General features: G+C 44.8%; 2 protein-coding genes across 2 annotated transcripts in view; both read right to left on the bottom strand.

Annotated features, from left to right (window-relative positions):
• LOC307209943 (uncharacterized protein) overlaps window positions 1–12,762 on the bottom strand; it is a 501,253-nt gene that overhangs the window by 337,780 nt on the left and 150,711 nt on the right. The gene's annotated exons all lie outside the window — the stretch shown is intronic.
• On the bottom strand, window positions 763–11,089 carry NPTX1 (neuronal pentraxin 1). The gene is made up of 5 exons (XM_079965599.1): window positions 10,538–11,089; window positions 9,934–10,141; window positions 8,683–8,927; window positions 7,361–7,540; window positions 763–5,056 (listed from the first exon to the last, which is right to left on the bottom strand). The coding sequence occupies exons 1-5, from the start codon at window positions 11,048–11,050 to the stop codon at window positions 4,835–4,837; spliced, it is 1,368 nt and encodes a 455-aa protein (XP_079821725.1). The 5' UTR covers window positions 11,051–11,089; the 3' UTR covers window positions 763–4,834.

The following is a 12,762-nucleotide window of genomic DNA, read 5'->3' as shown; positions in this document are numbered from 1 at the left end:
TGCCAAAGTGGAAGTTGATGTGGAGTCTCTGGGGCTCTCAGGGACATAATAGGACTAGGGCTTGTCTGTGTAGCATGACCATAGCTGTCCTAAATCACTCTTGGAGATCCCACCCACTTCTTTGGTGTTCCCTCACTTGCATCTCCTAGTCTTTGCTGCTGAGAGGGAGATAACGCAATATCATCACTGAAATGCTAGTTTACCCCTCTGGTCTCTTGAAATACCAGTGCCAGTGAAAGAGGTCAAGAACAGGGGCAGGCTGCACGAGACAAGCGCCAAGGGATCAACCAATTTGTTTACAGCCCTGTAAAGGGTTCAAGTCATTGAGACAGGGGATGAGAAGATATGTTGCTCAGTCTTCTTATCCCAATATAGGGTTGGGCCAGGAAAAAAACAAGTAAGAGGTATGTGCAGGAGATCAGCTGGATAGAGATGAAAGCAAAACTGGGCACCCCAAAGCAGCAAAAGCTGGCAACCCTAATTGTTTAGACAGAAGAACTGGCAGGAAAAGGGAGATTACCACAGGCAATGGTCAGCTGGTTCACTTGGCCAGAGAGCATATGCAGTTGTTTTCAGGACTGGTTTTGCAGAACCATGGCAGCAGGCCACAATCTGTGCTGCAGGTGTGAGATCTCTGCTGCTGCCGACTCAGCAGCACAAGACATGCTTCTTCCCAATTGGAGCTGACTTTGGGAGTTCCTGGCTGTACTGGGGTCCTTTCTGGGAGAGGAAAGTTTGGTGGGGAAAATGACTGCAGCCGTGTTGTCTTTCATCACTCTTTATTGTGTAAAAATAAATTCGACAATTCATGTAGTTTAAGCAATAAAATGAAAAAAGGAAAGGAAAAAAAAAAACAGCATGAAGAACCAGTAGAAACAGTGCATTTTAAGAATTGCTGATGTGGACTGTGGATGTAAGATATAACATCAACTCATTCAAAACCCAGTAAAGACTGATAGCAAGAAATAGGAAAAATATACAGCTTTGGTTAACAGAATGACAACTCAAGAAACATTTATCCTCTTTCACGCTGTACAGTATATACAATTTTATCACTATCACCCTTTTTATTTTTTTTATTTTGGCAAATCCTGCGCAATTTGGACTGGATTTATTTACCTTGACATGTTTTTCCCCCCTTCATCAGTTTACACTTAACATTCATTATTAGTTACAAGAAGGTTTCCAATAAGGGTCATTAGCAGATCGATTTTACAAGGTAGAATTTTGTTGGGATTGGTTGGTTTTGCTTTTAAAGAGCACTGCTTAAAATATGCTGCCCTGAGCCAAGATTTAAAAGTAAGATAACTAGGCTGTGTTTGTGTTGATTATGTTTAGATAGATTTCCACCCCCCTTTCCTAGTGCTTTAGCATTGAGATTTCATAGGGTGGTCACATGACCCACTTCAATATCTGAAGAGCAGCAATCTTTCAATAGTGCAACATCGACCTTGAACTGCTTATTACATGCCCATCCATGCTGCATATTCATTTGCCACAGCTTTAGGGTAGGTCAAAATGGCTCAGTGAGCCTCACAAATTCTATCCTTCACGCCTCCCTTTTCACTCACAGCCAAGAAAAACTCCTTGACCGGGATGAGAGAGGGCGAGGTCGTTTGAAGGGGTGATGGTTGCAGACTATTAGTACAAACCATAAATTCTTTTTCTTAAAAAAAGAAACCATATAAAATATTATTTATCTCAAAATAAGCTTTGTCATCCTTTTATCCTTCATCTGTAGCTCAAAAGTATTTTTTTCAGGGAATACCTGTTTTTATACATATATTCTTTTCTAATAAAAATACCTTTCTTGGTAGTAAACTCCTTTTACAACAAGAGAAATAATTTGTGTGTATTTTGTTTTACAAAAGCAGAAAGGCTTGACATTTCAAATAGTAGCTAACCCTTCAAGGGAGAGAAAATGCTGATTCAACTAATATCACATTTGGGCTGTGATTTCTATACACTGATTGTAAGTTAAGTCCTAGGGAAGTGAACAGGACTTCTAAGTTACCCATGTTTAGGACCACTTGCTTTGCTGATTACCTAAACTGGTGTGACCTTATATTCTTCAGTGGAACTACACCAGTGTAAATGGCCAGTGAAAACACCTCCTTTAGAAGGAGGCCTTTGGGAACTGTCAGACAGTCTTTAGGCAAACACATGCACTGCCTGTGCAGTGCTCTTTACTTGTATGTATGTTTTTATAAAAGGGCATTACCTGAGAGAGGCATGTATTATTCAGTGCAAGAGGGGACATCAATCGTATTAAGCAGTAGGCTTGAGTTTGGCTGGATCAGCTATTCTGTGCTCGCTAGAGCAGCCTTGGTGCTGAACGGACAGCTCCCAGGGAGTCTGGCATGGAAAATACCCACCCATGGTGGTGCTGAAGGGACAGCTCCAAGTACATCCAGGTTGGTAAACATCAACAGGACTGATTCAGCAGCACAGTGTACGTTGCACCGCAGAAATGCTTAAAGAACAGCTCCTATAGCTGCTTTTTTAGGACAGCACAACTATTGGATTAAGAGCTCTGGCTTCTCCAGGACTTATAGGAAAAGACAAAGCTGAGTGGAGCAGTTCCCATGGATTGATTTCTTTTAAAGTTACCAATATTTTAACTGGTGGCTCTTCTTCTCTTTTTTAATACAAAAACGTGTAGTGCTGTTTATCATGGGGAAGAATGCTGTATCATTAGCCACCTTTTTCCAGCCATACCTGACCTATACTATCGTGCTTGGATGACTTTAGTTTTTGAATTGTTTTTAAAGCATGAACTATCACTCAGCAAACCCCCCACAGCTCTGCATTAGCCCATGCAAGCAGGCAAGCATTAGACCAGGTAAAACACGATTGAGGCACCTACTGAAAACATGCAAGAAACGACAGTACACCCCTTGCCTTCCCTATAAGCCTGCAGGAAATCTAAGGGTACCATAAACTAGGACAGAATCTATAAAGAGCACTATGCAACCCATTGTCACTAAAGGTGGTAAAATAGGCACTCTTATCTAACCAAAACACAATCCTCACAAGAAAGGCCAACCGCTACACCTTCCCAGCCTCCTAAAATAGTTGGTGCCCTTCAAGATGCAAACAGCTCCGTCTATAGCACGATAAGAAATGCACATTTTGCCTTTTTGCAGAGGTTTATCTGAAGGCTCGACATACAGTCTGTTAGGTATCCCTTGTGCTGTTCTTTTTTTAAAAAAAAAAAACATAGTGCAGGCTCTGTTTCTGGTTATTGGGCAAAACAGATGCATGGAGAGGTCACAGCCTCTTCTTAATTCCCTGGGGCTTTGGAGCAAAACCAGGATTTGCCCTTTATTCAGTTTCTTGACACATTTGCTTAAAACCTCTCTCAAGCAGTTCCTTATTCCTTTCACAAAGGAAGAGCTATGAACCTTTATGAAAGTGAAGTATACCTCAAATCTCATTGGGTCCAATAAGCACAGGGCAGGCAAGGCTCCTTGCGCTATACATCCTGCCACCTGCAGTGAACCCAATTTGTATTTAAAAGGCAAAAATCTCAGCTCAGCAGTATGGCCATGGAAATCGGACTGCAACTACATGCTTTGCATCCGACTACCACTAAAACTCCCCCCTACCCCAGCCCTTCAGGTTTATGGCTCTTAGTGAGAGTAAAGGAGCATTGGTAAGGGTTTGGGAATGCCTCATAAAGTCATAAGAAAATAGTCCCATCTTCAAGCCAGGTATTCTGGGGAAAGGCCCAGGGTGCATTACCTTTGGAGGGGAAGGCAAGTAGGAGCCTGCTGTGGAACCAGGAAGGGAGAGGTAAGGGGATGGACCGGGTGATTTTCTGCCATCTTTGGGTCACAGAGTTTTGGGAGAAGCAGTAATCAATGCCTGTGGAAGGAAGGTTTTCTGGACTACGCATAGGCTTTATGATGGCTAACAGAGGCAGATCCTTTAGGCTGTACAGCAAAATGAAGGCAGACAAGGGAAGGGAGCTGCTCTGCAGCTCCATTAAAATAGGTAGGAGCCAGCTGCTCCTACAAAAGACCAAGGATCTGGACAAGTCGTCTAGGATCCTTGAGCTGGCAATGCTCCTGAGTCTCACATGTACCCTTGGGGGGCAAAGATGGCTCTGTTTGCTCCAGCCATAGCCAGAGGTTTACACAATTGGTGGGGGAGCAATGAGGGACCTGAAGAATTTCAGAGAACAGTCCTACCCCCCACCACCACCCCTCGAATCTCCTAGTCAAGCCACCATCATGCGTCTCTCAAAAAGCATTTATCCTCCTATCACTCAGAGAATAATTCGTAATAAAAAATAAATATCTGCCCACAGGTGACTGGCTGCTTAAAAGACATAGAGTAGAGTAGGAATATAGAGATATCCTTTAAAAAGTATATGCAAATGAAGACAAATGTGCTGAAAGAGTCGCACCAGCCCAAAGGCACTCAGGCATTGAAACAAAGTTGGCAAGCCAGAAAAATCAGACCATTCATGATGAGACTTCATAAAGCAAAATGGAAAAAAGATAATAAAGTCTTGATCCAAAGGAGAAAGGGACAAAAGAGGGAGTGAGAGAGAGGAGTGGGGTGGGGGACAATGAACCCTCTCTTCAAAATTGTAAGGTTGCAAAGTCCCAGGTTGCCTTAGAGTTGACTGAAAAACTCCAAGTTTCCTAGATTAAAAAAAAAATGTGATTGATTCTTTAGAACAAACAAAGAAGATAATTTTTAAAAGAAAGACAGAAGAGAGAAAGGAAATAGATTTGTCCATAATTCATTCCTGGGTGAGGAGAATGTCTGTTAACCAAGGGTTAAATGGATTTGGAATGGGAAGGGTGGGGAAGAGCAGCATTTTTTAGTTGATCTGACGGCAGGCTTCAAATGTCCATTTGGTGGCTCCACCATAAATATCAATGTTGGTCTCGGACCAGGCTATGACACTACCAGACAGGGCTTTGGTGCTGCACGTGGCCAGGTTGTAGATCTCTCCTGGGGTGAGCTTCCGATCCCAGATGTTGAAGTGGGCTAGTTCTCCCACAAATGCCTGGGTGGCATCAAATCCACCTCCAAGTGTGTCCTTGAAGAGAGAAATTGAAGATAAAAGATTTGAAAACATCTCACCCTGCAAATATGCAATATGTATCCTTATCTAAAAGTTAGTTTTCTGACCCTAACTTGAATTAGTAGGATTCCAAAATGGCATCTCTATTATTTTACATTTTGGAAAACCCTAGCGCATTTTTGTTGGGTTCTTCATTTTCTTTTTGCCTGAAAACCTCAAGAAGGATAACTCTTTGTGCTGGAATATATATTGGGATGGCATGCACATTGAAAATTTTTTTATTAAAAAAAAAAAAGACCCAAGAGGTAAGTCAACACTGGGAATCCTACAGTCTTGACAGAGTAAACACTTGAAATGAGCCAGAAAGCTTTCATGGCAGCATGCAAAGGTCAGCAGGAATAAACTGCAACAGAGAAGTTCAATAAGGAGGATGCGATGTGTAGCCTTTTAAGTGCATTTTCCATGGATGGAACTTCCAAAAATAGAAACTTAGGCCCCTTGTTCCAGCAGTGCCAGTATGCCTGGAAGAGGGGGTGGAGATGGAAGTTGTTCCCGGAGGAGACTTGCCTGCAGCCTGTTCTGTTATCTTCTGTTATCTTCTAGGTGCTAGGAAAAGACCTTCTAATTTTACCTTTACAGCACTGGATAACTCTGTCTCTAATTAGTAGTGTTAAATTTTGCAGTGTTTCTATTTTCCTTTCATTCTGTGGCATAAGGCACTCTGAGAATTTTGAATGGCAGTACAGATTTATTTATTTTTTAATTTAAATTTGTATGCACATGTAAACGAAGGCCTCACATGTTGTTTTGAGAGAGGAAGAAGACAAGTGGCCTTAAAGAAATGGGCCGTGGTGATTTGCTATGATCCTCCATCTTGAGACTTTTGTGGATGTGAAAATATTTTTTTAAAAACTGAAAGCCTGCACCAGAATAATTGGATACCATGACTTTCGCTTTCTGACTATGACAATGTATCTGAGTGAGCATGTTGTGTAACTGGCAGGCAGAGTTGATCTATGTCACTTGTGCAATATGTGATGGGGAAAATAACTGCTTGTTTTTATGAGAAACGCAGGAAGGAAATTTAGATGCCCTGTAGTTTGTAATTCAGTGTGAAATAGTTGGTTAGCTTTAGACATAGAAGCAACGAGGACAGGACCCTTTCCAGGACTTGCATATCACCCTGTAAAATTTGAATTATAGCTCATGTGTGTGTGTGTTTGTGTGTGTGTATCCATGTGCAGGTGTAGATGTTAGGCAGCATCGTTGTCTCTACCACTGTCAAAATTATTATGTGCCCTGAAGATCCCACTTGTTCCATGGGAACGTCAATCTCCATTCCTTTAACATTATGAGTGGTTGTGTATGCAAACGTGTGTAGTTCACGGGGTAGCTAATGTGGTGTTGCTAAATGTTGCTAATGCCAAATGTTGCTAAACTCCAATTCCCATCAGCTCCAGCCAGCATGACCAATGGTCAGGGATTATGGGCACTGAAATCCAGCAATATGTGTGGGGACACCATGTTGGCTACCCATGGTTCAATTGTTCTTTAATGTGCATGACTAAAGGGAACAGATTGGTGATTTTCTGTGTCTCCTACTCATTTTAGAAATCTCTCACCACCACCCCCATACCATTTGGTCTCCCCCCCCCCCTTATTCCTCCCTCTCTTTAATTCCCTTCTGTTCTTATCTGATGCCTAAGACACTTCATCAAATTTTGCCACAGTTGTTGTTTTTAAGAGGCAAGTTTCCTGTACTGCCCATGGCAGAACCACTTTGCATTCATCTAACAAATGTACTAAATGCTGGCTCTGACAGGCAACCTATGAAACTATCGCTGCAGTAAGCCTTATGCTGTAGGTTCAGAAGGTACGGAATGCCAGTGTGGCAGGTTGACACAATCATGCTACATTGGCACTGGAGACCCTGGCATATGCATGATGAGACCTGCTGAACAGGCATCTGGAATACAAGGTGGATTCTACTATGTAGCATGTGAAGCTGCAGTCCCCATCATTTCCTGCTATGGCTGGGAGAGATCCCTGCTCAAAACCCTGCAGAGCAGTTTCCAGCCAGTGCTGAAAATCATGAGCCAGGTGGACCCAATGGCCCGACTCTGGCAGTTTCTTGTGTTCCGGGGAATATCTAGGTCTACTAAACTTAATCCAGAGCAGCACAATCTGCAGGTTTTAACTATAATGCCTAAGCACCTTCTCTACCAGTCTTTCTAATCAAATTGCTGCAAATCTTGTACAGAACATGGATAAATTCCAGTGGCCACCCCTTCCTCCTCCGCTGCCACCATGCTACCTTACCTGTTCCTGTCCCAAAACAAGGACCCCTTGTGGCTTGATAGGATGATAAGGGGCCAGGTTTTCCCCATTGCCTCGTTGTGTGCCATCTTGATAAGCCTCCCAGACACCATCCCGGGTTGTCCATGTGATGCAGATATGGTGCCATTTCCCATCGTTAATGACAAAAGGAAGCTTTGCTACCTGGTGAGAGAAGAGGGAAATTGCTGCAGTCAGGCATACCCTATAACAGCAAAAGTATGAACTGTACAGTACTAGAGACTTCACCAAGCTGGTGGTCTTCCCGAACCTGCCCTGTTATGTAATACTAGAGAAACATTCGATTTTCACATGAACTACAGAACCTTCTGATTCTCTATCCCATTGATAGAGAGATGAAGATTTGATGGGGTGGCAAACATTCTAGATTCTTAAAAGTCCAGTAAGTGGAGATAATGACAATGCTTATTTTAACTTCAAGGACACAGGATCAGGTTTTCTGACCCTAACTTGAATTAGTAGGATTCTAAAATGACATCGCTATTATTTTGTATTTTGGAAAACACTAGGGCATTTTTGTTGGGTTCTTCATTTTCTTTTCCCCCGAAAACCTCAAGAAGGATAACTCTTTGTGCTGGAATATATCTTGGGATGGCATGCCCATTGAAAAATGTAACACAAAAGGAACGATCACACGTGTCAAAATGTGGAGGTGCTGCCACACAAGCTAGGGTTTTTAAATAATAATAATAATAATAATAATAATAATAATAATAATAATAATAATACTGTGCATATATAAAGGTTGTTCTTTAATGGCATTTGTATTTCATTTTGGGCCACAAGAATAAAAATATTGAATGTCTGCCTGGTAACATACACAGTGCTATATAATGACCTTAAATTTTGGAGAAGGGATTGGGGAACTGGGGCTTCTAAAAAATCACCTATTTCTCTGGAGGGCAAGCTAAATATAAGCTCCTCCAATTCTCCCCCCCCCCCCAGATATCCCTGGGTGTCTTTATTTAAGTTGCTCCAGAAAAGGGGGTTGGAGCCTGGGGGGGCTTTAACTCACTTCCTTTGTTTTCACTTTGAAAGCAAAGCTGCTGAATTCCAATATTGCTGGCTGCAGTATCGACCAGCACCAGTGGTTTGCAAATACATACTCACCATGTGCAAAAGATGCCACAAGGTGTTTGCAAAAAGGGTGCAGAGTTTTCATTATTTAGCCATTATGTTAAATGCTGGTTTTGTTGCCACTTGTTTTATTAATTAATACATTTCTCCCCTCCTTACCCTTAAAATCATGCCATGGCAATTAAAGGATTAGAACACTGGTCACTTACCTTATCATTGATAAGGATCTCCATGGGATTATTTCCCCACTCAATAAGCACTAGCTCATTGGCTTGTCCAGGTACTGCATAAGAGAAGGGTGTGCCCACACCTGGGGAGGCATTCGATTTTATCCACATGCAAATAGTAAAGGCGTACATCTCTGGCAGGCTTTTCTTCACCTTGGCATACATATAGTTGGTTCTCAAGGGGAAAGTCAGCTGAAACTTATCTGTTGGCCGATTGTCTTTCTGGCCTGAGGGAAGATAGAGAGGGTGTTTGTCAGAGATCTTGAAGGGTACTGAGGCTGCAATCATATGTACTTACCTGGGAGTAAGTTCCATTGAACTCAGTGGGGCTTACTTCTGAGTAGACATGCATAGGCTTGTGCTGTGCAATAGGATTGCACATGAAATAGGGTCTCCTATTTGAATAATAGCATAGATGTAATTCTAAAATGTACAGGAAGGTCTTGAGTCTCCTTCAGTGGAATTTTGCATAGAATTGTCTGTCTGTCTGTCTGTCTGTCTCTCTCTCTCTCTTCATTATATAATGAGCCTTAAGATGGCACTGTTTAAATCCCTCCAGCACATTTCGGCACTCTAATCCTAGTCACATGGACAGCGCTTGGGGAATAGGGTCTTTTCTCTCCTTTCCTCTCCCACTCCCCCTTTATTTTTGACTATAAAGCTAAAAAGTGCTAATGAACACAGAAAAAGGAAAGGAGCAGAGTATTTGTCTGGACACAACAACTGGTTCTGTTGAAGTTTAAGATGCACAAATTGCTAAGAGGAGGGAGAAAATGTTAAACAGCTTGTCCTAGGTCACTTAGAGGGTAGACCCCAATGCATATAGACGAATGAATTATATTAGCAAGTTGAAGGTGCATTTTTTCTACATAGGTGTGCCGAGTCAAAGATACTTTGCTAACATAGATTAGGTAGTTCTTTCCTACTTTACCAGTATCACTTTGGAAGAACAAGATATCATTATTTACTGTCCTTTCCCATTACACATAAACACACAATCACAGAGACACACTCACTTTTGTCCATGAATTCCAGGGAGGATCAGAGTTGCATTTGCTCATAATTTAAATGAAAAGTAATAATTTCTTCATCTCTTTTAAACGGGGGGGGGGAGAGAACTGCTTTGTAAGGTGGGGGGGCGAAGGTGAGCTGTTTTTCTCAGGCTGCCTCCAAATATGTAATGGAACGAAATGCTGATCATTTAAATCTAAGCTTTTCTCAGCTTCTTTTTACCTTTCTCTAGGTCACTGATCCTTTGGTGAAGGGAAGTTAAAGTGCTTTCTATTTTTCCTCTTTCTTCAGTCTCGTTCTTGGGGTTGTACTTGCCTTCTTCCAGGCTGTTAATTCGGGACAGGACTTGCTTCTCTAAGTCATCGATGTTATTCTGGAGTATCTCCTTCAGGGAATTGGTCTGGCTGGAAGAATTCATCCGACTGAATTGCTGCACGGGGTGGGGAGAAGCAAAGAGAGTAAGTGGATTGTTGCAAACCAAATTAACACCACAGCATTATTTACCACAGACTCATCCTGATGTTTGCTACCCTGGCAGCTAAACTCACGGGCGGCTCTCCAAGCAAAGGAGCACCGATTTATCAAAGGGAAGCACCCAAATTGCCACAGAACCCTACTGTATGAGAGTGGAGCGGGGTGGGGGTGGGGGGGAGGGAAGTGGCAGAGAATACTTCACATTTTGCTGCAGACATTTTACCTCGGGAACAGGGCAAAGGGTGAAGCATTAAATCAACACCGAAGACGGTAGGGGCCGGCCATCCCAAAGCCACGTCTGACGTGTCTCCTTTTCTAGTTCTAAGGAAAAACAGAAAGGAGAAAGTTGTACCTCCAAGGTTTCTAGTCTTGTTTTAAGCGACTGCAAAGTTTGCCCAAGTTGGGTCAAGGTCTCGGCAGCCGGAGTCCGGGACAGATCCCCCATGGTGTTTTTCGAAGAGCCGGTCTGCTTCCTGTTGGAGCCCCCTCCCGTTTTGGGTTCACTGGGGACCGTGTCGAGCGAGCTCTGGCTCTCACACCTGCCCAGCTTCGTGGTTAGTTCCCTGATGGTTTCCTTTTGGTTCATGATGGTCTCCTTTTGCTGAAGCACCGTTTCCCGCAGCTGTAGCACGGTGGTCTTCAGGTCTTCCGTGCTGCCGCCGCTCTGCATAGAAGAAGTGCACATGTCCGTATCCAACGGCACCGAGGTGCAGATAAACCGGGTCTGCCCGAAATTCTGGGCGCATCCTCTCAAAAAGAAGAACGAGGCCAACACGAGGCTGCACCGCACCCCTGCGAACATGGCCGGGGCAAAGTTCCCAACAGACGCGGCGCCCCGGAACGCTGGAGTTACTTTCAGCACCATGGAACTGTCCGCCGAACTGCTGAGCCGACTGCGGTACGCGGGCTGCTTTTATAGCGCGCGGGAGGGGCTACGAGCCCGCTGACGTCACAATGGGGTGGAATCCCTGTTTAATTGCCTTGCGAGCGCCCTGTTCCCCTGTTCCGGGCAGCCGAAAGTGGAAGGCGAGGGGTCCCAGTGGAATTGACCGAGGGGGCCTGGAAATTGCCTCTGCCGCCTCCGCTTCGCGTCGCGAATGGAACGGTGGACTGGGAGAGCCCGCGGTGGGCGGGGGCGCCCAGGGAGCACAGGAAAAGAAGAGCCTTCGCTGTGGCCGCTGCGTAAGGCTCGCTTGCACGTGTGCGGCGCAGAGAGAGGCAGCGCTTCTCGGCCCGGCTGGCAGCGAGGCTGAGAAGAAGCGCGGTGTGTGCCTTCAGGGTGCTGAAGTGCAGGAAGGGGTGCGCAAGGTCATGTCTGCGGTAGCTCGCGCCGCGCTGGAGCAAAACTTAAGGCTGCAGGCTTAGAGAACGCCGGGCGGTGGTAGTGTGTGTGTGTGTGTGAATGTGTGTCCACGTGCGTGTGTATAACCCCTATGTAGTATGTGTGCAATCGTAGGAGCCAACTCCTAGGGGCTGAGCGGTCTTTGGAAACCAGCCCCCCATAAAATAATTGAGGGGACTGCCCCCTCCCCAAGTTGATGGGCATTGCCATTCAAATGGTGTGTGCACCGCATCATGTGATTAATTATGCGGGGCAAGGTGTACCTCCCCTCCCCCCAATATTTTATTCATGTTGGCACCCTTGTGTGCAATAGTCACTAGCTGGTGTACTTGTGTTTTCGAAGGAGTCATAGTGGGTGTAAGAAAGGGACGGCTATGTTATAATCAGGATAAGGTTGTATTTGGCGGCGGCGGGGATTAACATGTGGGCCCCCAGGTGGTGCTGAAGGCCAACTCAGGTACTCCCAGTCAGCATAGCCAGTGGTCAAAAAGTATGGGTGTTGTGTAATCCGGCAAGGTCTGGAGTCCCCCCTCCCTTCCCTTGATGATTGGAGGTTGTGTGCTTATGTTTTAACGCTGGAAGATGCTACTTTAGGATAGGAGTCGTCTAGCCACTTGACGGTTTTCAGGCACAATCCAGCCCTGGGAATCTGTGCACCAATGACGCACACGCAAAACTCTTGCATGCCTTCCAGAAGCCTGTGGTGTGTCACAGCTCTTCATGTGTGTCACTATGGCAGGCGTCTGAAAAGAGGAAGCTGTCGTGACGCGTCTGAATGAGTCCATCCATACCTGGAAAGAGGGAGTGAGAGCTCTTTTCTACACCCTTGCTACCCCTCAATCTCCCAGCTCCTCAATCTCCCAGTGCGTCAAGCAACGCCCCTGGCCTAAAATCCTTTCCTCCTCGTGCTGCTCGCTTCTCTGGAGCATAAACCCTCTCTGTGATCACTCAGTGGCGAGAGAATTTTGCTCATGCTCAGAGACCCACGATTGTGCGCCCTGACACAAAGGAAGCTCTGCTCTCAATCCAACTCCGCTGTCCTTGGCTAATTCGTGTGGTTGCTGCTTTTGCTTCAGTTATGTTCCCTGTTTTGGGAAGCAAAACCGGGCAGCTGCTGCAGGATTTGTTCCCAAAGCCGCGCTTGCTCAAGGAAGCAGCGCCCGCCTTCCCCTCGGCCTCTCGCGGGAAGCTCGCTCTCATTTCTCCTTCTTTGCCCCCCTTTTCCGATCCGAGGA

This window comes from Podarcis cretensis (genome assembly GCF_951804945.1).
Source record: "Podarcis cretensis genome assembly, chromosome: 2".
Lineage (NCBI taxonomy): Eukaryota > Metazoa > Chordata > Lepidosauria > Squamata > Lacertidae > Podarcis > Podarcis cretensis.
The sequence above is the reverse complement of the archived record's forward strand: the minus strand, read 5'-3'. Positions and strand labels throughout refer to the sequence as shown.